Source organism: Fringilla coelebs (assembly GCF_963513975.1).
Source record: "Fringilla coelebs genome assembly, chromosome: 4".
NCBI classification, from domain to species: Eukaryota; Metazoa; Chordata; class Aves; order Passeriformes; family Fringillidae; genus Fringilla; species Fringilla coelebs.
Genome location: NC_140032.1, coordinates 22,573,672 through 22,599,648, shown reverse-complemented (window position 1 = coordinate 22,599,648; position 25,977 = coordinate 22,573,672). Strand labels below are relative to the sequence as shown.

General features: G+C 41.0%; 1 protein-coding gene across 4 annotated transcripts in view; it reads right to left on the bottom strand.

Annotated features, from left to right (window-relative positions):
• The window catches only part of TBC1D1 (TBC1 domain family member 1), a 100,197-nt gene that overhangs the window by 60,468 nt on the left and 13,752 nt on the right, over positions 1-25,977 (bottom strand). The window contains exon 1 of one of the 4 annotated variants that reach the window (XM_084204659.1): positions 8,692-8,891. The exons of the other annotated variants lie outside the window; for them this stretch is intronic. Coding sequence (XP_084060785.1) covers positions 8,692-8,721 — 30 coding nt within the window. The 5' untranslated portion in view covers positions 8,722-8,891. Of the gene's footprint in view, positions 1-8,691; positions 8,892-25,977 lie in introns of those variants that run through there. 4 annotated transcript variants of the gene reach the window in all.

Genomic DNA, 25,977 nt, shown 5'->3' with positions numbered 1-25,977 from the left:
ATGAACTGTTTGCATACAAAAAATATGCTTTAGTCTAAAATGGTCAGCCCTCAATCACTGTATGTCAAGCAGAAATGTTGCTTTCACAGAGTGATAAACTCTGTAGGTTACATACCAGTGGGACATACCCAAATCTGAAATTCCAAAACATATTACTGGTTCAGGTTCTGGGTAAGTAACAACAGTTTTATTAAAGACAGTCCCCTTGTACATAATTGTCTAGAACTCCAAAGCCCTTCTACAAATTTTCTTTTCCATGACTTGCATTTGAGGAGATTAGAAGCTATAAAAAGCTCCACAGAAACAAAACCAGCATGAAACATTTAGTGCCAACCATCCAAATTTCCATGACAACGGCTTCAGTGAGCTCACCTCATTGGTACTACAGCAACAGACCAATAGTTCAGTAAATATAGTGAGGCAACTGTTAAGATCTGGTAAAAGTAAGATATTTGGCTATATAGCTCCTTGAAATAAACACATAAATCCCCCAAAATGGTTCATTGAAAAAGAAAGGAGCTGTTTAGTTTAGCTCAGCTTTGCCATTTTCAGTAGCAGGGAGTGTGCCTGTGCAGCTATGCATAAGCAGCCTGTTTTCCCCAAACCTGCAATTTCACAGAATATCTGTACCTGAAAATCCTGTTTGGTAGCTGCATATCAAAGGTTTTCCCTGGAAAAAAACCCATGCTTTTGATTACAGTGATGGTGCTGCAAAGGTATAAAGAGAAACATTCACATGTCCAAAGCTAGCAACTTTTTGAGTTGGAAAGAAGCTTCCAGAATAATGTTTGGTTTGGTTTGAAAATGTGACCATCAATATGTGTGCTTACATACACAGTGCCCTGAGAATGGAAGGCAACAAACATTTTTATACTCTCTTCACAGTTCTTCAGTTAGTAACAGACAGAAGTCTAGGGCACAGAAATTCCAGATAACCTCTTCAGGCCTGACATTTTCACTAAGCACTAGGCAAAAGGTCAATATCCCAATAAAACAAAAATTCCCTGATGGGCCCCCACTTCCTCCATCCACTGTGCCACAGTGTGTCCACACAGCCAAAGGCACATGCAAGCGGTTTGCCCAGCTTCTCTAATTGGACTCTCCAGTAAAATCTGGTGTGATTACTTCACTATTTTATTTTGAACCAGGAATGTGTTTGAGAGTGTATTCTCCCATACCACTTCTTGTGTGACAGACTGCATTATGGGGATGTCTCAAAACACCAGAACTGTCACCCATTTAAACAGGACTAAGCCTTCATTTTGTGCTACATTTCACTGCAAACAGGCATTTGGTTAAGAGCACCAAATCAGGGACAATTCAAAGTGAAAGTCACTTCCCAGAGTGAGGTATAGAACCTATCCTCAGCACCAGCAGCCCCCCTTGAACAACATGTTGCTGTATGGCACTTACTAACATAGATATAACCTACAGGGGATTTATTTCATCCAGGCTAAGAACTGCAGCTTTTGTGCCCCTGGCCAGCTGATCCAGGAATACTGGCCTGGCCTTTTGGGAACTTGAAAGCACAATGGAAAAGAGGCAGCAGAAACCCTGTTGTTATGCTCTAGTCCACTGAAACAGAGTAAAGGTGCCTGAACCTCCCTCTTGGCTCTTAGCAAGAAAACCATACTTTTCAGAAAGATTTTACTTTAAAAAATGGATACTAAGCAAGTTTGCAGATTATAGAAAACTGGGAGGAGCTGTGACTCTCTCAAAGGAGGGGAGGCCCTGTAGAGCAACCTCGATAAACTAGCAGACTGGACAATCACCAAATATAGAAGTTTAACAAGGGAAAGTGCCAGATTCTGCACCTGGAATGGGGTAAACCTGGATGTACAGACAGACTGGGGAATGAGATGCTGGAGAGCAGTGCCATGGAAAGGGACCTGGGGGTCCTGGTCCATGACAAGTCGAACATGAGCCAGCAGTGCCCTGGCAGCCAGGAGGGACAGCCCTGTCCTGGGATGCATCAGCCACAGCATCGCCAGCCAGGCAAGGGAGGAGATTGTCCCACCCTGCACTGGGCTGAGGCAGCCTCACCTCAAGTGCTGGGGGCAGTTTTGGGTGCTGCAGATTAATGAGGATATAAAGCTGCTAGCATGTGCCCAAAGGAGAGCAATAAGGATGGTGAAGGGCCTTGAGGGGAAGCCGTATGAGGAGTGGCTAAGGGCACCCGGTTGGTTCAGCCTCAAGAAGAGGAGACTGAGGGGAGACCTCATTGCAGTCTACAACTTCCTCATGAGGGGAAGAGGAGGGGCAGGCACTGATCTCTTCTTTATGATGACCAGTGACAGGATGTGAAAAAAATGGCCTGCAGTTGTGTCAGGGAAGTTTAGGTTGGATATTAAAAAAAAACTCTTTGCCCAGAGCATGGCTGGACACTGGAACTGGCTCTTAGGGAAGTGGTCACAGCACCAAGCCTGACAGAGTTCAAGAAGTGTTTGGACAATGCACGTGGTGTGATTCTTGGGGGTGTCCTGTGCAGGGCCAGAAAGCTGGGCTTCATCCTAGTGGGTCCCTTCCAACTCAGCTTATTCTGTGATTCTGCAAAAACCCTCCCATTAAAATTCTATATTTATGCATTAATGCATCTCATTATTTGTTATTGTAACTTGATTCAAAAGCAAGAATAACTAAAAACAATTCAAATACAATTCAGTAGAGTATACTCTGTGACAAAACCAATACAGAGTAGCTGAAGTCATTCCCCTGCCTCAGCTTCTGCTCTTTGAGTTCTGGCTGCTGCTTTTCCCAGCTCTGCTACCTCACCTCCCCATACAAATTAGTAAGCATCTCTTGACATATTTTGTGTATCTTAACTGATATGTAAAATACTACCAAAACAGAGGCTGAGAATGTTTTTCCTCTGAGTCACTGCCATCCATAAGTATTTCAGCTTGAACAGTAGAGCTGTAAAGGCTTCTAATTAAAAGAAAAAGAAAAAGCCAAACTGTAATTCTATTAATTGAATAATAATTGAATAATTCCATTGAGGATTTACTTGTTAAGTCATTAGTCAACCTCTGTACACCATACACCACAACCTAAGTGCCTTCAAATTTAAAATAAAATGGTTCAGAAGACTTCTTGAAAGTATTTAAAGCTTTTATTAGATAGCCCAGTAAAAAAATTCCAACAACCCCTTAAAGCAGAGGTTTCTCAGAAATGCTGCAGCTTCTACATGCAGAATGACGTGAAGTTATAGACTGTAAAGAGGTTCTTTACCTGACTTTTCCCTAAGGATATTTCTGTTTATGTGACCCAGAGTGGAACTGCTGCTTTGGTGTTCTCATGAACACCTCAGGTACACATAAAAGACTGCTTCACTACAGTAGCCTTTCAAAAAAAGGCTATAATGTGAAACAGTATTTTAAATCATCAAATGTAAAGCAAATAAAGTTAAACTGCAATGCTACAGACATATGTCTATATGGAAAAAAATCCAAACAAATCCTTAGTTGTATTATCTATTTCTGATATGACCTGAGGTTTTCCCTAATCCTGCAGGATTTACTAGTAGTTTTGCTACTGGTTGGCTCAGAACATGTTAACCACATGAAGACAGCACCAACTTTCAGAGTGCCCGTCAGCAAAGAAAAGCAAATGTTGTTTGACTTAGAGGCTAAAAGTTTTGTTTTGAATTGTGGAGGACAGAACCTGTACAAAAGAGCAAGCTCAGCTACCTTGTCAGGCTTGGCTTGTTAAATCTGAAGGTCAACATGAACCTGAAAGAAGATACTCATGAGAAATTAATTCAGAAAGGCATAAATGATTCAAGAGAAAAACCTTGCTAAACTGCAATCTACATGGCCAGGAATTTCTCTGTGGAAAGCTCTGCTCCTTACTAAGCACCCCTAATGTAGCTGACAAATGCAGAGGACACTGCCCTACTACAACTGTGCAGCCACAAGAAAGCCATGTGAGCAACTATATTCCAGCTCTCTCCCATCAAATGGGGAATACCTAAGCAGAGCAGGTGCAATTTGAGCCTGGCATGCAGAAAAAGAAATGGAAAGATGAAGAATAAAAGCAAATAGTTCCAAAGGGAACTTAAGTGCTGAGTAACTGAGGGGTTTCACCACAGGACTGACTTCATTTCCAATGCTGAGCACATATTCCTCAGTCATCAGCCGGGCCCCCGCAGGGGCGGGCGGGAGTGACTGGCATACAGAGAACAGTGCATTTCAACTGCTCGGGGATTGTGATAATCAGCATTTATCCCAAAGCTGTCAATTGGCAACAACATTTTACCCCAACATAAACTGACCTGGAGAATCGCACTGAGCAGAAACGTAGCGTTCTCTGACAAGGGCATTGTGCAAGCCTGGGCACCTAAACACAGCTCTGGTAGAAATCTACACTTTCTCTTTGCTACACTGCTGGCATCCAGCCTGGGAGACAAGCGAGGGTCTGTCCTTTCAGCCCTACCCACAGCGTCAATGGCTTCAAGGAGATTCTTCCACACGCAAAACTGTGGCTTTTGAGCCTTCCCTCCTCAGCAATTCCCAATTCTTCCCGGGCACTAGCTCTCTATTAACTACTTGATTCTTGATACAGTATGCAAGTATTTAAATTCCTTTACAATTAGGGTTATCAGGGATAAATGCACTAGCACAAACAAGAGTTGCACCCCGCAGAATACCACCACCACTTACTCACCTACCCAAATAATTTATCATAAGTAAGAAGAACTTAAAAGTAAGATAGGTTTAACAAATGTGTAAATTTTTTGGCTCTAGACTGTTTTAAAATGGCTGGTTATGAGGGCTCCTGAAGAGACCAAAACTTGATTTGTTTGGCTAAAATGTAAATCATTCACTGAGGGATTAAAGATGACCGAAGGTGCTCAACTTTGCTGGAAGCTGTGGGGAATAAAAGAAAGAGGCATGTCAGTTAAAAAGGAGCAAAACATCCTTGCAAATTAGTGTGACATACCTTAGAACAGACTAGCAAAAAAAGCCAAAATCATCCTTTCAAAACACTCTTAAAAAGGACAAAAAAAAAAGCATGAGGGGATTTCATGACCATCATGATTTTCAGTCTCTCATTTCTCTTCATTCCTCTGCAGAAGGCAAGTTAATTTCTTTTGTAGCTTCTGATCTAAACTAAGAAGTATATCATTACTCCCATGCATGCTCCTCCAGTGGTCTACTAGGCACTCTGTTATACAGAGAATAGTAGGAATGATGGCAAAACAGCAGCAAGATCAATTCTAACACAATTCTAATACAAAGCTGTGTTAGGATTACAAGAAATATAAGTGGCATTTCCAATATTATTTTGATTACTTTGTCAGTAATGTTTCATGGCATAAGCCAAGTAACCACACATCTTGCTGTACTAAATAGGACAGAAACTTTCTCTGTTGATGGCTTGAGAGCTTCCCAAACTGTGGAAAGCTCACAGGCCCTTCCAACTCAGAAATCCTTGAAAAAAACCCAAACCAAACTAAAAATTACTTCTGGTTTTGCTGTTGGGAATTTCAGAGCATCTATTGTGAATACACCCTAAAATCTGATTTTCATAGGAGAAGGAATCCAAACAATTGGCTTTCTCAACTCAAGGTGCAAGATTAGCCAACCCAGCTGGGGACAGCTACACTGTAAACACAGCCTTTTCTTCCAGTGCTGGTGGCACATAAGTGGAGCTTCCTCAAGCTTCAGCACCACACTCTAGCACTTGCAGCTCCCCTCAGGAGGGAGCATCTTTTAATAATTATAGAAGAAACCTTGAATTAAATTGTGTAACTTTGCTTTGCATTTTATCTTAGTTATTTTCTTTACTGGTTCCTTCTTGGTTTATAATCTTTCAGACAAAATAGGTTGAACACAGTTATTAAATTATATACAGCACCTTTTTTTTTGTAACTAGAAAGATAAACTGTATAAATTTCATAGCTAGCTGAGAATCTGAGGACACATTTACTCAAAATTCTCTATTTATACAGTTTCTTGCACTAAGAACTGTTTCAATTTCTTCAGCAATCAGTTCTCTAATTCTGGTTGCTGTAAAGCTGCTTCTGAATATAACAATATAACATTAAGCAATTTGTAAAGAACTAAGACAAATCTCTTTTTTTTTTCGAAAGCTGTATTAAAAATTATAGGAATAGAAATAAAATTATTTCTAACACTTGTCACTGTATTATTACCTCCTACTAATGAATTAATAATGTGTCCGTTTGCCACTAAAACTGCATGTCTTTTTTGTGACATTTTTCAATGACTTTTTTTGTGACATTACTTGTGACATTACTTTTAGTAACAGTTACTTCAGTGATCTAAACTGAATATGAATAGTCTTTGTGTATCTACCAAAGCACAAAACTGTATTTGCTACTCAGAACAGTGCAAACATAGTTTACACTTCCAAAAGACTCTGCTTTCAGGTGCTTAGTCAAAAGTTTCCTTTAACTCAGTTGTCTAACTTTGTATCAAACCATGCAGGAAAAACGGGTATAACCATTCTTTTTTATTTAAATTATTGTATGAGAGTAAAATGAGTCAGTTCTTTAGAATTCATTACCCACGGAACCATCATACAGGGGTTCAGCCAGCATCCATACGGCCAATGGGGGCAACATCAATCCACAAAGGACTCAAGTGGGGCTTTATCCTTCAGCCCAGAACAGACCCCACAGCTGAGCCTGGCAGCACTGCAAAACTCAGCCCTGAGGAGCCTGTGGTAAGAGGCAAGGTAAGGTGAAGAGATAAGAGACAAGCTGGGTGAAACTGCAGGTAAAAAAATGTGTCAACAAGATATATTAAAAGGTAATGTTTATACAAACACAAGGAAATGAATTTTATAGCACATGGGAGTAAATTGCTTCACATGTAAGTATCTGCAGGCCTGGTGACTTGCCTGGTGAGACTAAACACTTACCTTACTTAAAAATGAGTGACCCCCCTACTAAAGTAAAAGATGCAAGGGGACAGCTTTCCTTCAAAGGGGGCAGTTTCCTCCTCCTACAGTCCTTCCCTGTTCTGGAATGGGCCACTATCTTATAAATACTGGAAAGGCTTGCATTTGTGTTGAAAGCCCACAGCAATAGCTCCAACATTTTAACTGATCAGATTTTGGCAGGCAGGAAAGAAAGTTTTGTCTATTAACAAGCCTCATATTTCTAAGTGCCTTGCTTTCCCTCCTAAATTAGTGCCAAAAATTAATGGCCATCAAAAGAATAAAACTAAGTAGTTGTGAGGAACCAGCATTGAAACAATTAGTTTTGAAAGCCCAGAAAGTACTCCTAAAAGCAGTCAGAAGTGCGTTTGTGTAAGAGCTTGATTCTCTAAAAACACAGTGAGCTCCGTGTGCTACAAGTTCTGACCTCCTCCGGCACCAACTCCTCTGCGACCAGCTGCCTTGCCCAGCTGGCAAGTGAACAACGAGGGAAGGAAATGAGCCATGCCTTGGGGGCATCCTTGAAGTACGTACTCAATGGCATCACTCATCCTTGACAGCAGGCACCTGTACAGGAGACCGGCGCATTTATAAGAGCCGGGACAGGCAGCAGCCGGTATCGCTCCTGCAGATTGCACGGCGAACCGGGTCTAAGGTTATGCACGAGACTGAGCAGTGACAGGAGAGGTCACTACACGTGCTCCACCCAACAGATCTTCACCCAAAGAAAAAAAAGCAAGTGGAAAGACAGAAGGATACATTTCCATTTTTCAGGGTGTGTCTAAAAGTCAGCAGTCTCTTTTCAAAACAGAATAGAGCAAATCCTTCTATCTGGGAATCTGAACAAAGGCAACAGTCACAGATCTTAGTGTCTTCTGAGGGTAGGTATTTCACCGGTTAAATATGCAGGAACAGGGATGCAGAAGTAATTAAGCAACTGACCATTTACACCTGACAACAGAGAAGGGAGAATCAGGTTTTATGTTGCCTGCCTAGCAGCCCACGCTGTCTGTTGAATTTCAAGATATACGGTTTTTTCCCCCAGCTAATTTATTCAAGGAACCTACAATTCTTGACTGCCATACAGCTGTTTCAACACTTGTCCTCTTCTGCATGTTGAACTGTGCCTTAAGGCAGAATATCATTTGCAGCTCCTTCAAAATGACGGTTACTTTAGGATTTTTTTAAACATCAGTTGAAAGCTATATTCTAGAGATCTTTAACTATCTTTACTGCTTTGTATCCATATGTAATTTCAGTTACAGTGGAAAATCCTACTGAAGCCCTAGACACACAGAAGAAAGCAGCACGACACATGCATTGTCATAGTAAAACATGTAAGTGTCCCACTAAAATCCAATTTATTGTTCTTCATAAATTCAGAGCATGACAAAAACCATGGAAAAAAAAGAGTCCAAAACAAACAGTGGGAGCGCTGTTACACATTCCCCGGAGTGCAAAAGTAGCGTTAGACTTCAAAAGGCACTAAGATCGGGCCTTCCGAGCAGTTTAAATTTCAGCTCTCCCCTTTTGCAGATCCGCAGCAACGTAGAACAAGTCGGCCAGACCCGCAGCTTCGCTTTTAGCCCCTAAACCCGAGCCGCGTCTGACAGCAGGCTGACTTTACTTTGAGCGCTCCTCCTTTTCCCTGGCTGAACAATATAGCAGGGCTCCGCTCCCTTCCCAGGGGTGACCGACTCGCCTGGAAATCACACGCGAACATCTGCAAGCCCTAAGGCTGGACTTTACTTCCCGAGCGCGGAGGGCGGCGGGCGCCGCGCCGCCTACCTTGGCCACCCAGCTGAACAATGGTGACATCCTAGGGGCTCCGGCGCGGCGATCCCCGGCTCCGGCTGCTCCTCTCCGCCTCTCCCGCCCGCCGCTGCCACCGCCTCATGCGCCGGGAGGGACGGGCCCGCGCGGACTCCCGAGGTGTCCCCGCCGCCGAGCGCCGGCCGGCGGCACCGAGAGCCCTGCGCGCCGGGGACGCTGCCCGTGGCGGCGCCGGCTGCAGCCGCGGGGCTGCGCGGCGGGAAGGGAAGGGAAAGGAAGGGCCGCGGCCGCGTCCCGCCCCCGCCGCGCTCCGCCTCCGGCGGGGCTCCTCGCCCCCGGGCTGCGGCCGCCCGATCCCGGCGGGCGGGAAAGGAGCGGCTCGGGAAGGGAGCGGGCTCGCCCTCCGGCAGCGCGCCCGGCAACGCAGGCAACCGCCGGCCGCCGCCTCGCGCTGCCCGGCCACGTAATGCAGCGCTGACCGCGGCATTGATTCGTAACTAAAACTTTCTGGGAACATCCCGGCGTCGAAGCCATTCCAAACATTAAAGGATCGAGCGAAAAAGCATTTGTTTGAAACCACTGTGAAATGTTACACTTCCAGTCTGTCTTGCCATTCGTGTTAGCTAATGGCATTTGACATAACACGCTAGCAGCTCAACTTCCAGAAACCAGACTGTCGTTCTGGAAGGCCAGGCAGTAGTGTACACATTTCTGGCAGGTCCAGGGATGTTACTTGCCACTCAGCCAGGAATGCTCATTCCCGTCGTTGCTTCGGCTGAGCTGGCTGGGAACACCCTCCTCTCCTACTCAAGTGGCTGTAGGGCTGCCTGAGACAACTAATTTTCCTGAGTTTGGAGGAAGGGTACAGAACCAGGAAAGGAAAGAAGGCTTGGAGTTCACAGGAAATAATCCACTAGGCTCAAAACAAAAAGCCCTTTATTTTCCATCACCTCAGAAACAACATGAAGAACTAGATTTGCACAATCGTAACAGAAAAGCATAGGGGTCTGCTATGCACTTCTCAATAAAATTCAACTGGTCAAAGTTAGATGATCAAGTGCCAAATTCAGCTCTTTGTGCCCAAAGACACTCTCACTGAGACAGCTACTCCACTGTGAGAGTGCCCTGCACACGCTCGCACTTATGGCCAATGGAATGATCTCCAGGTCAGAGCTGACACTGTTCCAGTTGTTTGGGTTATTAAATGAAAACAGGAGGGGAAGAGTGACATCCACACACATGGGCTGGGGTGAAGCAGAGCCAATCTCACAGCTCACTGAGGCAGAAAAGGGGTCGTTTTGGCGCCTGCCCCAGACTGCATGACCCTGCAGCCCTGGGTTTGGTTCATGCAAAGCAAACAGCAGCCAGAGAGCTCTGTCACCTCCTAACTGGTGCTGCTGAGTGCCCAAGCACTGCTGCATCTCTGTAATGGGCCACAGATGGATGAGGGGGCAACACAAAGGCCATTCTTCTCAGGCTGTACCCAAGCTACAGTTTCTGAATGAAAACCTTAACAAATGCATTTCAGATCTTCATAAAAGGAGAACAGAGTTCCATTTTCTAATAGTTCTATGGATTAGAGATAATTCACAAGGAAAGCCAATGGCGCTCTCTGTGATTAGGATAGTGGCCATGGACATTTTGATTGTACAGATGTTCTTAATCATAATGAGTCACTAAATATGACTGATACCCATTCTGGTAGCAGTCTCTAAAGGCTTACTGGAATGATAGAGGGAGAAATTTTCACTGCTGCTACTGTTCATGATATACAGAGTACATACATGAAAAAATAACATCTGTTCTCAGGGCCTTAAACTCAGAACCTGACGAGAACTCTACTTTTATTTCATGAAGTAACTGAGGGCATGAGCAAGGCAGAATGCTCCTCCACATTATGTGCTGCTCATAGTTGTACAGCATAACCACTATATTTGATGGCAGCATGAGAGTCTCAAGAGTCTCATTTCTCGAACGCTGAGTGTGAACAATACTACTTCTAAATAATTATTTCTTCCCCTTTCTCCGAGAGATCCTGCCAGCTTGGGAGTTGTTCCAGCTCCCCCTTCCTGACTGACTTCTTTACACAATTTTAAACTAACAATACACACACCTGCCCAAGAGTCCACATTAAACACTGATGTCAGTCAGGATATCTGGCTTCTCACCCTGTCTGAAACTGGCTCAAACAGCCATTTCCACTGAGTCACTTCACACTACTTAACTTTGAAACCTGTTGCATGTAGTTGTTATAGTGACATTTGTATTTTAAATGCACTCTGAAAACTTCAACACGCTTCTATAGGATTGGGTAGAAGAGTGGTGTTGTGGTGAAGATACTGAATTAGGAGACAGAAAAACAATGAATGAATTCCAGCTTCTGCTGTTAACATGACTTTCAGGCATGCTACATAACTGCTCTCTCTGCTTCAGTTCATCTGTTTAAAAAAAGATGATAGATGTTGGCCTTGAAGGAAGGAGAAGTGGGCACACTTTGGCATTTGGGAAACAGTTGGAACTGAGGCTTAAGTGTTCAGCTATAAAAACATATAGTAATGCATGAAATTCTTCAGTGTAAATGAAAATGTCACTCTGTTGCTTACCTTCCAAAAAAGATGCATTTAGAAATGTAGTCGGAACAATAACTGGATTCAATTTTCAGAATGTTCAAATTTCTAAAAAGAGAACTTCTGTATTTTAGTATTTTAAGTTTGGCTTGTGTAGCTAACTGTCTCTCCAAAAATACTACGTACCATTTTGGGGAAATGGAAAAATTCAGGGTCAGGGAATAACATCTGTATCGCATAAACAGTAAGTAGCACTTGCTACCATCTTATCCAAGTCTATGATCTCTTAAAAATCAAAACAAACCCCTCAGTCCCATAAGCTGTTTCATGTTATCATGGAAAGTATTAGCAAGATATTTGTGGCTGTTTTTAAAATAGCAACAATTAAAATACTTCAAAGACACAACTTAGAGCTTCCATCGTTAGAAAGGTGATCTTTCTGTTCTACAGATGTCCTACATTAATTTACACAAATACTCCCATGATTTTTTCTCCAACAAAGTTTTCTCCATTTAAAGAAGCCATTTGGAGAATGAAAGAGATATAAGAAGAGAAGGGAGATATACAGAAATATTAAGAAGAAAGGAAGGTGCAGTTGACCTTTCAACTCAAAAGAGGAGTATTCCTGACTAATTTTCCTCTGATTTCAGTTTCTCTAGATTTAATGAATATTTTCATATACCATAAATATCTTTGTGAATCTTCCCAGTGTGCCATCACTGAATGATGTCTCACAAGAACTTGCATTAAGGGTATAGGCCCAACTGTGAACTGAGAACTGTACCTGAGAACTGGCCTCTCCTTTTGCTCTTGTGTTACCCCCAGTGGAGACTTTAAAGCAGATCCCATCCCCATTTAAAGTTTTTTCTTCTGAGTAGTACTTAAACATACTTTGGCAGCTATTCTTCTCATGAATTATCCCCTCTGTCCACATGCACTTGCAACTTTCACTTATCTCCTTCCTTCCTGTACACAAGAAGGTCTTGATAAAATCAGGTGGAAAAAATACAAGAAAGAAATACGCCTGCCATTAATTATCACTTTCCAATATTTAGTCTTTGTTTAAAAACACCCACAATTTTTATCCTTTATCACTTATTTCTCACTGTTCTTTAGGATTTCCCTGAGTACTGTCTCATCCTTTCCCAAAAGCTCCAGGTGTGATGGTTTCTACTTTATCAGAGAAAAAAGAGAGAAAGAAAATAACTACTGTGAGTATTGTTTGTGATATGAATTCAAAATGTAATAATGTTTTGGTTCTTAGATGCAGCTGTAATAAATCATACCAGAACAAAGGTGTCTAAGGAAACACCAGACTTCTATGGCACCTTCACACAATGCAAAATGCAAAAATGATTTATCTGAATCCATCAATGGAAAAGAGTAATGAATCCTCTGGATTTCATCCTATCCAAAGACTCCATCAAACCTAACTCAGTGGCTTCTGAATAGATAGTATGGTGAAGAGACTAGTAAGCTTTGTTACTTCTTTTGACTAAATTTTAAGCAAACATTTTTCTCAATGCAAAATGAAATACTAATAAAACAAATTACTTCACCAAACCAGATCTCCACCAACCCCCTGATGAAAGACAACAGCAAGACCCAACACCTAACCACAGGCTCATAGTGGCTGTGCCTTTGAATTAAAGTGCATAGGAGCACACCACCCTTGCTAAAGATGAAATCCAGCTTTCACCAAAGCACCTGGGATGACTTTCTTGGTGGTTTCTAGACACTCAGTGGAAACAGAAACTACACAGATTTGGATAATCTTCTTAGTACTGTGAGTGAAATTTTCTGGCTATTTGCTAACCAGTAGCAAATATGAAAAATGCTGACATTGGGCCGGTGACCAGAGATAACTTCCAATTCATTCCCTGTGTGGCAGACAGAAAAGAACAGTTCCTCACCAGACTGCTGGGCATTGATTCAGCAGCAGAGTCCTTTCCAACCTCTCCTTCAGGTTAGCTTACATATAATTGTATTTTCCACCACAAAGTTTGTAATTGCTAAAATGCTTCAATTCAAGTGATATTAGGATTTCTCACTCAGGAATGAAAAGTCATGTTGGTGATGGGCTATCTGCCCTCTTCCCTACCACCACTATCCTTTCTCTCTCCAACAGTGTCAGAGCGTAAGAGGGTTACCATACGCTGAGACTCAATTGCGCCTCAGCAAGAGGACTGGGGGAAAGCAAGATCTGTGAAGGGAAAGGTGATCCTACACCTGTAGGAGAGAAGTGTAAGAGCACACGGGCCATGTTGCTCACTCAGCAGAAAGCGGAATTGAAGTCTTCCTTGGGCAAGTCATATCCTAGAGGCAGGGGTTACTTTAACTGGAGTGAGGTCATGAGAGTATTAGAGGATAAAACACCTCATAAGGCTGAAGCAGCTTTCCTGATTGGCTACCATTATCTTCAGATTCTTTCTCGTGGGTTTGTTTTGGACCAGAAAGTATTTAGGCATTCTTTTTTTTATTTGAAAAGTTGTATCTAGAGAAAACAGTTTGTGCTTTTCTTATGCCCTGTTAGAAGGCAGCTGTGGGTGATAGCAGATGCTGGGATGATCAGTCAGTCACGTTGAACGGAATGGATAATTTCTTAGTATTTGCTCCAGAAAGTTCAGAGTGGAAGGGTTTTGGTGAAATCTTGAGTCTAACAAGGGACTGGAGAAAATATTACTCTGAGCATGTGGAACCCATCATTACCCATAAAGGTAACCAAGGCTATATATAATCAGCTTAATGGTAACACAATCTAGCTTTAGGGTCCATTGGTGCCCATTCATAAACATTAGGGGCATCTGATGCAAAGAGCACATCTGGACTGAAATCATTGTGCCACTTCAACGCTTCTGAAAACACTGATGAGCAAACTTTGGAGTGGCAAGCTTTATGCTGGATTGAGTATTTTTTGTCTTCCCACAGAGAGGAAAAGAAAGCTTAAAGCTGTCAGAAACTTTGCAGTGGGCTCTGACTAATTCCACTCAAGCATAATCATACATCTGCATTTGACCAAGATGAAATGTACACTGCTGAATGATCTAATTGTAATCAAATTATCAGATCTCTATAAATGAGAGAAAAAACATGGTCTGAATCTACAGATAAGTCCAAGCAAGGTTTATGAAGATATCTTGTGAGGAGATCACTTTGATCTGAATAGTTGGATGCAGAACACCCACAAGGACAACAGGGGAAACTCAGAGCACAGCAGGGAATTGCCACAAAGAGACATCAGAGGTTCCATACCTTTATTCTGTTTAGTAATGACGGTTTTCTAGAAGCTGTGAAATGAGCAGAAAGAGCAGAAAACAGATAGAGCAAGTGAGGAAACTGCAGAATCAAATCAAGGGCAGTAGCTTTTGATCTTCTCAGTGTCACCAAGCTGAGGGATAACTTAGCTGAGCTCTCCAGAACGCTGAGATGGCTTTGGGTAGAGAGCAGCAGATGCCACAAGGATGACATACCCCTGCACACAGACCCTGACACAACTGGATAAACTATAAAATATTAATTATGCAAGACTGCTTATTTTAAAACTCTCCTGGCACTGGGATGCAAAACATGTGAAAATCAAATTACCAATAATGTCCCCTGGCACTAGACACATGGCCCTGAAAGGACTTTGCACCCTTTTCCATCAGCTTCCTGCTACTTCCTTGTGACAAGCACCACAGATCTCAGGAGAATAAAAAAAAGCCTCTTAAAGGTTAAAAAACATTTTCAAAATGCAATTAGTTAAAAGTTATACTTAAAGTGCTTGTTGATCTTGAAGCTTATGTGATTAACTCAAGTCACATGGGAAAAAAGACAATTCATTTGAAGACAGATCTCATTTCGTTTGTGAAGAAACATTACATCACAGTGGAAAAAATCCTCCAAATTACTAAGCACTTATACTTTCAATAACAGATAAGTCATAGAGTAAAAAATGTCTAAAAATATTGCGGAAGACCTATGAACAGAACATGACACCTCTCATTTAACTGGTTACAATCAAAACATAATTATAATTTTATCAATTCCCTATATGCTATGGGAGGCATATATATTATGAATGTCTATTTCCACTACATGGGCCTTCATGTCAGTTTAGTTAGTCCATATTTACTGTAGCCCACTAGAACACTCTAGTAATGAGTAATACAAAATAAGGAATAATGTATGCATCATTTTACAGAGTTATAGCCTAGCTCTTTGTTCACATAATTAATTATAGATACAAAAATAGTCCCACTGTCCTAGACATATTATTTTGTATACTTCAGTCGCAACAGTAAAAGACATGGGAAGTATACTGAGTTCCATAGAATGGAGAGCCATGGAAAGTAGCCAGTCTTCTCACTTCTCCACAATTTACTTAGTAAATCTATTTCTAACAGCACTGATTTCCCATTATTTAATTCAGCCACTATCCCCACAGACAGTACACAGATTAAAATAGGCTTATATTGTAGTTCACATACTCAAAAGCAACCCCCATTTCAGTAAACCGAAAAAACTGCAACAGTTAAAATAAAACTTTAAGTGTTAACTATTCTACCCCAAGCCAAAATATTTCTTGGTTTTACAGGGAATTGCTTAACAATAACAACTATCAGTTCAGGTTTATTTCTCAGTAAGTGCAGGGTCCAGAACTTCCCTACACTCAATGGAGCTATATTGCAGTTCACATATGATAAGCAGCTGAGTGTAAAAGCTATTTATTTGAGAATTGCCCCTACTAAAATCACAGACCAAGTTGTTACTATATCCTTATGCATCTTAAGCAGAGATAACAAAAAGAGGAAACAAATACCATGTTGCCCTGTTCTTTTCCAGAATCAAGCTGAAGAAATTTTAATGTATGTAAGGTTGGCCCCATACCATAAGCCTCCCTGCTCGGGTGCTCTTGGACAAAACCCTGGTGGAAGAACTGTAGCAGCCAGCTGAGAACTACTGCAGCCCCTTGCAGGTGATTAAGAAGTGCACTCAGCTGCCTGCCCAACCCTTTCTCTGCATCACTTCCCATCACCAGCCTTCCATTTGATTACAAGCTGCAGCACAGTCCTTCCCTAGGTAGTTCCAGTGTAATGTGAAATTGAGAATACCACTGGAACCGTCTAACATAATAATTTGCATGTACAGTAACTTTGCATGGAGCACATAAATCTGCCATTTTATTAAATTTTTTGTGATTTTTATTTTGCTATGTTGCGCTGTTCATGATATTCCTTCTCAGCTGTCTTGGAAGTGGAAAATTTTACGGCAATGTTCCCTTGCGCACATTTTTAACTCACTGTTTCTAATCTCTCCCCTTCCTACCCTCTTCTGCAAGCTTATTAACCCATCGAGTGTATTTTTGCCAGTGATGTGGACTCTTTTGCTTTTGTATTTTTGGCTAAATCATACTGTCTTTCAATTACAGTGAAAGCCACTAAATGGCAATAAACCATCTTTCAAACCAAGACTCAAACAGTCTTTATCAATCTGAAAAATCACTTTCTCCATGATACAGCTGGCTTTCCATTCAGAAATTTACAGTTCCATGTTTCATTACAAACAACATTCCACATTTAGTTACTTCAAGACAATTCTGTTTCAACTCCTAAAAAACATACTGGAAAATATAATACACAATAGAGAGGCCTTTAAAATACAGCAGCAGGATTTGTCCTTATGGCTCTTTTGTGGTTTTGATAGAGCTACATTGCTTCAAAGGGCTCAGGATATACTAGTGTAGGTCACTGCTGCACATTTCACCCACATGTGCTGACTGTGCTTCCGCCCCTGTGCCAGAACAATGGAAGCCTCTGCCTGCTGAGTCAGCCATCCAAAACCCACAGATCCACACAGACCCAACTCAGCCCCTCACCACAGGCTCTGTTAACCATCTTGTCACCAAGAAGGGGAGAGAGCGGCATCATTTCATGTAAGACTCATCAAATTTGGAAATGTGCACATATTTTCAGGAATAAAGTCTGAAATATTAGTTGATATGCAGTACACTATTGAAATAATACACAAATAAATACATAATAATACACAAATAAATACATAACCAATCATGGGTCAGTTTGCCATTTCCTCCTTTCTGGGTACTCTTAGTACCAATAGGGAACTCTGGCATTCCAGGAGAAACCTGCACAAAGCTGGATGGATGGGTTAGACAGTTGAATTCTTCATTGAAGTGATCTGGTAAGTTCAGATACCGCCACAGCTTGCAAGCTTGAGCTCACATATTTGAATAATTTGTAAGTCTTAACTCACGTATTTGAATGTGCTCACAGGTGCAAAGACTCAAATGGATAGGAGAACCTCAGAAGTCATCTGAGCGGTCTTTTACAATCATAGAATCAATTTAGGTTGGAAAAGACCTGTAAGATCATCAAGTCCAAGTATTAACCCAGCACTGCCATATTCACCACTAAACCACGTCCTCAAGTGTCACATGCACACATTTTTGAATGCTTCCAGGGAAGGTGATTTTACCACTTCCCTGAGCAGCCTGATACAATACCTGAGAATCCAAATACTGAGGATTTTTTTCCTAATATCCAATTTAAACCTTACCTGGTGCAACTGAAGTCACTTCCTCTCATCCTGTCACTTGTTACCTGGGAAAAGTGGCTGATCCCCACCTTACTACAACCTCCTTTCAGATTGTTGCAAAGATTGATCCAGTCTCCCCTGAGCCTTCTCCAGGCCAAACAATCCCAGCTCCCTCAGCTGCTCCTCATAAGCCTTGTGCTCCAAACCTTTCACCAGCTCCATTGCCCTTCTCTGGCCCAGCCCCTCAATGTCTTTCCAGTTGTAAGGAGCCCAGAACTGGACACAGGACTCAAGGTGTGCCTCACCAGTGCTGAGTCCTGATCCCGCTTGTCACACTGTTTCTGACACAGGCCAGGATGCCATTGGCTTTCTTGGCCACCTGGGCACACCCTGGCCCATGTTCAGCCAGCTGTGGTCACATTCCAGCCCCTCTGCCCCCAGTCCATAGCACTGCCTGGGATTGTTGTGACGCAAGTGTAGGATCCAGCACTTTGCCATACTGAACCTCTTGCAACTGGCCTTGGCTTATTTATCCAGCCTGTCCAGATCCCATTGCAGAACCTTTGAGCACTTCAGCAGATCAACATTCCCACTCACTTTGTTGTCATCTGTGAATTTACTGAGGGTACCCTTGATCCCCTTGTCCAGATCATTGATAAAGATAATTAACTGGACATTTCATCCAGGGTATATTAAATTCTCAAGTGTCCCATTGCTTTCAATTATAATTTATGAGTCAAATAAAGGCCCGTTTTAATCAATCTTCCCAGCTTTTTCTCTCAGCATGTACAATGCTGTAATATACAGCCAAAGAACTTAATAAGAATCAAGTATTACTTTCTCTCACTGTAGATCCATAATATCATCCCCATACAAGTGCTTTGAATCCGCTCACAACAAAAAACAAAAACCCGTACGTCTAATTCAGCTGATGTTTCAAGCTGGCATCAAGACTTCCAGAACAGGCTGACATGCCTGTGCAAACGTGTACTTAAAGTCAGGTCACTGAGGGTTATCTGGCTAAGGAAAATTTGTCACATACCTATGTTTTATATGGCTTGCTGGAAGTACATTGTCTCAACACGTGCAAAGGGGTTTATCTTGAGACCTTGACAGTTTCTGTTCTGTAACTTTAACAAGAAATGTAATCAGAAATCTGTGTTTTGTTTATTTGAGGTTCCTTGGAACACCTCTGACTCTTCCAAATCTAGCATGCATATGGATACTCTATTAAACACAAAAACTGAAAGAGAAGGAAAAAAAAAAAGACAACTCCATTCTAAAGAAAAACCTGAAGCATGTCTTCTGCAGTACATGAACTCCCTGCAGAAACCCCACAGAAAAACCTCCTCCCAGTAAAAAAGAAGGCTGCATACAGGCATTGCATGCACTCTGAGATGTAAAAGCTACTCACTTGAGAATTGCCCCCCATTTAAATCACAGATCAAATTGCTACTATACCTTTATGTGTCTTAAGGATGTATCTGGTTCAGTATGCGGTTAATATACATTTCAAGAATACCCAGAAGTCCTGCAAGTTTCTAGAATATAAACTTTTGTCCTTGCACACATAAAAACTTTATTATAGCAAGCTCCTAACATGACCGAGAGCTAATTGTTTCACAACTATCAGGTATTCTGCTGAGGGGAGCTAAAACACCCCAGACCAGTGGCTGATGTCAAACACTAACCAATGTTAAGCACATGTTGTTTTGTGAAATTTAACACACAAGAATAAATTCAGAAACAGCAGTATTTCTGTTCTACTGACTTTATACAGCACTGTTTCTTGTTACATAGTAAAATAAAAACTCATTCCAATAATTTTAGAGGCATTGCAAAAATATTGAAAAAACACCCCAATGAAAAACAAAATACCCAAAAAACCCACAGGGGGAACCCAAACAGAACTTCAGTAGGACAATTTGGGAAAAAAAGTAAAATGGAAATTACACTACTGAACCTTTCTAACTGAAAACCCTAACTGATTTCTACCAGTTTTAGATTAAGCCTTCAGCATCTCCACGGTAAGGTGAGCAATTATCCTGCTGGTGGAAAGCAGAAGAGGTGCCAACTGTCACAGCAATCGCAGGATCTTACACTTGCTCTGCACAGCCACTAAGTGGCACTTAAACACTTCATCTTAAACCGTGATGAAGCTGAAAACTTGTGAAGGGATTGGATGGACAAAAGGAGTTATGCACTCGGGGGAATAATCCCTTTCAAGAACAATGAACTTCTCTTCCTGCAATTAGAAAAGCTTCCTAACGGCCTGGCTATGAATGCTGCTAGCAGGAACACTGTACAGCCCTCCACAGCAGCAGAGATACTGCAGAGAGCTCCTCAGAAGCAACTGCTTTTCTCTCCTAAATCCCAGTCCTGATTTGGGAATCAGAACGCCTCGTTCCAGTGTGTCGTTACCCACTACTGTGTCACTTTGAAATCTGCACTTAAGTTGGGAATACGAAGTGCCTCCTTGCTGCTGGACAGCTGGTCCAACTAAGGCACTTCTAACATGACAACACAACTTCCAGAAATGCCTCTGAATTCAGCTTCAGTGAGAGACCTCTGAAGGTACTAACACTATTTGTACTTGAAGATGCACATTAGAACATGTAGTCTGCAAAGAATTAAAAGTGATGAATGGGGCTTTGCTCTTCTTAAAACTTTAGTAAATTATTGCTTCATAGACATATGGCATACTTCTATTTGGAATTTTAAATAAGGAAAGAAACCTAAGTTTTGTAATAGTGGTATTGAATCAACCATATTAATCATCCTCAATATATTCTTGTATTTGAATTATAATTTTTCTTGTCTGGTTTTAAAAGTACATCTGTTTCATTAAAAATCTTTCTAAATGAACTAATTATAGGTATTGGAAACCTTCTTTTTCTACGTGAACAACATAACTGTCATTAAAAAAAATCCAGGGCTAAAACCAAGCTGAATAATATATTACATATTATAGGTGCCAACCAAGCAAGTATCTACAAGCATGTTCAAAGTCATTGTTGCAAGTATATCTGTTGTCTTCAAAGGACCTAGCCTGAAGTTAAAGTGCATACAGATCTCAGCCTCAAAGACTCAGAAATAAGATTTATGTATGATTTGCTTTCTGACTCTCAAAAAACTCTCAAAAAAACCCTCCATTTCAGTTAGCCACAGTTTTAGATGCAAATACACCACCAGATATTCAGTGCAAGCTCTGCTTTACACCTTTGTACTGAACGTAGCTTCCAAAAATCTCAAATGAGGAGTTATAAAATCTAGCTTTTATTCCCTCTTCCTGTGCAAGTTCTTCACATTGTAAGTAGAAGCATAGCATATAAGCAACAAAGCAACACAACAAACCACATAATGATTACTAAAAATACAATTTTGAAGCACATTCTGCCTGTGTAAAGCTAGTTTTGTGGGGTCTTTTAAAGAAGCTTGCACATGAAAAGTGCTCAATCAGTTATGCAGAAGGACCAAACTTAATCCAATGCAAGAAGAATCATGATCAGTGAAGCTGTTTTTATGACGAGCAATAGATCTCAATTACCGTCTCTCTGGAAAAAGGCGGGGGGGAGGGTGGGAAAGAAAGGGGAAGTCCACATTGACCAGCAGCTTCATACAAAGGACAAACCAAGTATAAGCTGGCATTATCCACTCAATCCTTGTATCAGATCCTCCGTGATCAACCTTTAGGGCAAACACACATATCCATTTAAGCCTGTATTTGTCCAGTCACACAAATCATTCTTTAGGAAAATATTTCCCACAGCCCTTCCCATAACTTGACGTCCATAGAGAGGGTAAAAAAAACAGAAATAGAGAACAACTGTGTCTACACCAGGCAAAGGAAAGCACTGATTTTACGACAATGACTTTCTACCATTATTCACTTTGACATGCAACAGGATGGGAGATTGTGCTGCTAAAGTAAATACAGCAGTTATATATGCCTCCTCTGCTTTGGTTTTCTGCTCCACTACAGCCAAAGAGCCCCCATCTGATGACCTTGGGGGCACAGCATAAATGTCAGCCCAGAAAAGGCAAAACTTTAAATGAAAAGCTAACTGTATGGAAACATAAGGAGCTATTTCAGGAAGATGATTTACTCAGTACCATAATTTATGACTTGGTGTCCTCATATTTGAATGTGGACGGCTTGCGTTTGTCTTTTAGGGCCATTTTAAAATCTGAAAAGAAGAAAATACAACTGCCTGAACATGAATGTGCATGTTTAAGTAGCTCCAAGTGAGCTAAAGCCCAAGCTTCCTAATGAAACTTGCAAAGCAAATTAAAAAGGAGGTTTTGGTTTTATTAGTCTTGAGGAAAGATAACTGGTAGGATAACCAGTTAGGAGCCAGAACCACTCTTGAGTCTGTCTGTAGAGACCGTACTAACCCACATGACAGATACAGCCCTTGTTTATTCATGTATTTGACAAAAATGATCTTCTCACTTTTGCTAACTAAATCACACAGTCCTCAATATGTTATTTTACTGTGCACCACAACAACTAACACTGTTTAAGGTAAGACTGATTTTTAAAATAAGAGCTGTTACTTTCAAAGCAGTTTTTCCCCCCTCTCTAATATAGCTGGCTTTAAATTGAATACTTTCTGGCTTTAAATTGCAAACAACTATTATTGCATCAAGTATCCACAAAATTAATTTAAGACCTTCACAACTGTGCATACTTCGTATTACTTAAGAGTGTTAAGTAATTAAACAAAAAACAAAAACCATCTAGTGAGTCTAAATTATAAAAATTTTATAAGAATAAAAACCATCTACTGAATCTAGATTAGACTTTCTGACTTGAGTTCAGAGATCAACACAACAGCATTCAAACTTCCAAACTTCTAGTCTTAAATCAATTTCAGCAAGCCTCAGCAGTGGATAACTCAAAAAATATATTGGAGTTCCCTCATCATTAAATATTTCTTTATATAGTAGAGTGCATGCAGTTTATATTCAATATTGCTATAAATCAAGCAGTATTTTCTGAACTCCTAATTCTGTATACACAATTTTTATTTCCACACTCCTATTTCTCAATCAGAACCTTTCCATGGGCACAAGTCTCTCAGTTTGGTTTGGGTTTTTTGATTTGCCCAGCACTGTCTGCTTCTCCGTGTTTGTTTGAAGCTGTAGGACAGATGAGGCTGCAAGGCAATGAGGAGATCCGTTCACTTTGTTTGTGTCTCGCATCCAGCACCTCAGCAGAAAACAACAGCACAGTTAAGGTGGGCTGGATAACTTTGTTGCTACATATTTTGTTATTGTTACAAGTTGTGAAGCTGAGGACTTTTAAAATTATTAGTGCTTGGGTAATATGTGGATAGACAGTTTCCCAATTTAAGACCACCCACCCTGTGATGTTTGTCTTTTTAGAGCAAGGCTACTTTGGAGTTTCTTCTCACACATTAATAGCAGGACAGACTTCAATGTCAGTGACACTTTCACAGAATATTCTGAGTTGGGAGGGACTCACAAGGATCCCCAGGTCCAGCTAATTCAGTGAATGGCCCATATGGGGATTAAATCCACAATCTTGTTGTTATGAGCACCATGCTCCAAACAAGGTGCCTCTGTGTGCAGAGGCCAAAGAAGCCTGCAACTGTCCCTGTCCACCTCCATCCTCACAGTCTTACTTTTAAGATCTATGTTATCACAGACATGTTTTATGAAAAATCTTTTCCTTTGGATTTTTTCTCCTGAGAAGCTGAAAGGCCTCAGGAACAAAATGTAAACAATAACTATCTGCTGCTGTGGGATGCAACAGGTGCATCTTTGATTGGTCCATGTTGGTGGTTTCTAATTAATGGCCAATCACAGTCAGCTGGCTCAGACTCTTTGAGAGTCAGGAGCTTTTGTCATCATTCCATTCCATTCTCTGCTTTCCTTTCAAGCCTTCTGATGAAATCCTTTCTTCTATTCTTTTAGTATAGTTTTAATATAATATATATAATAAAATAATAAATCAGCCTTCTGAAACATGGAGTCAGATCCTCGTCTCTTCCTGGGACCCCTGTGAACACCACCACACTGCGTCATCCTACAAAGAGAGAACAGGTTTCTGTTCCACAGCCCAATCCCTTTGGAGTACTCCTGGTGTGGCACTCTCTTCCCCTTACCTGTTTATGAAAGCCTTGTCCCAAAGTATTTAATGCTCACTTTAATTGCCAAATTTATGCCAACTTGAAATTTGACAAAAACCAGCTATGGTGATCTAGCAAGGTGCACCAAATGGGTTTTGGATCAGAATGAAATTAATTTATTTTACCTTAGTCCCTTAGTCCCTCAACACAGAGCTAGACAAACATCAGTGCCAGCACCAGGGAAAACACCAAGGAAGTACATAAAGGGATGGATCAGAAGAGAAAAGAATAACAGAATTGCCTCTTTTGACAGAGGACAGCTATAAAATCTTCTCAGTGTACCATCATAAATTACACTTGGACAAAAACCTCACAACAATTTAAGACTGAATGAACTTGGGATCTGAGGCCGGGCTCTAGGTGGCTGTGCCCTGACTCTCACAAAGGTGCACATGAAACTGTTCTGTGATCATGTTAGGATGCTGATTTCATTGAAACTCTATCAGTTTTCCTTTGGAATATTCAAATTACTCTGAAACACATCACTGAGTGATACCACAGTATAAAGAATAGGGGGAAAGGTGGGAACGTGCAAAGCAGCAAACAAAGGATTACAAGGCCATGGAAAGCTGACTCTAACTTAGTTAAGATGTTATGAGTGAGCTTCTCTTTGGAGACATGTACAGAAGCTCTTCTCTGTGTGAACAGGAGCTTTTAAAGAAAACTCTTCTACAGATATGGAGGATGCTTAGATATTCATGGCTCCAGTTACCTGTGCTGGATATCATAGGCCACAAATAAGACAAAAAGAGTGGTTAGTAATCAAATGAGAGGCCATCAGAAATCCACTAATTATGTTTTTGCCTCAGTTCTACTGTTTTGTATTTCTGCTACAATCTCCAACAGGAAAAGTGAAGGAACAACTGTTCCTTGTTCCTTAATAGCCTTGAACAATAAATAGCACTGGCATGAACTCTTACCCTAAAATCAAGTGCATGTACCATCATAAGTAAAACAGCTACATTCAGTACTATTTAAGTTGAAAAATACATGAACAATGCCATCTGATGCAGTTTACTATACAGTTAACTATTACACTAAGATAAGAAATCACAAAAATATATAATTTTTATGTTGCTGCTGCCATAAGAGTGGGAATAGGCAACTCTTTTTACAAACCTTGTGATTAGTTTCATCTTCCTTGATCAGACATTATCTCTGACTGTAACTCAGCAGCACTGGTATTGCACAAATTAATTCCTCCATATGGCAATCACACAAGGTTTAGGGAAATCCCACAATATATTTTTATAAAATGAGAGTGAACACACAAGCACTCAGCTGATGCAGCATGTCACAAAGTCACTCAAAGATTTTACAGGAGCCCCATAAAGGCTTGGAATGACGCTGCTAGGGACAGGGTCACTGGCCACTGAAGTTCTGGGACAGAAGAGCTCACATACATGGACTGTTCAAACAGATCCCAGGATAGAACTGGTGTCATCACACTCACACTCAAGAAGCCTGTAAAGCTTGATTAACTGTGAGAGTACTGAAAGCACAGCTGGTGGTTTGCATTATACAGGGTATTCTGCTAGGATTTACACAGCTAAACTTTGACCTACTTTATAAACTGGACTGTGTATGTGCACATCACAAATATGTATTTGATTTTTCATTTGTTCTGCTGCATTTTTTTTCTCCTTCTGTATTTTACATTTTCTTCAGTTAGTATTTGGGAGACATGAGAGATGTACCAAATCAAAAAGCAGTGCTAGCAGTTTGCAATTACACAACTTCAATCAAAAACCCCAAAGGTGCATAAGGAGGCAAAAACCAGCCAAATTAAGTTCTCACTTGCACTGACATTAGTCCAGTTACTTAATTTTGTTTCAGTGTTTTATGTTTTTTTTGCAAAAGAAGATGTTTTAATCTCTCTTGACTCATCAGGCAGTAAAATACAGAAGAAAAAGATCACCTCTACCTTTAAAATTATCTTCCCTGAATTCTTTTAAGAAAGGGAAATGCTGCTATTAAAAATGTGATACTTAGTGAGGCTATACCTTAAAGTTTAAAGTAAAAAGAAGTTGTGTAAGAAGCAACAG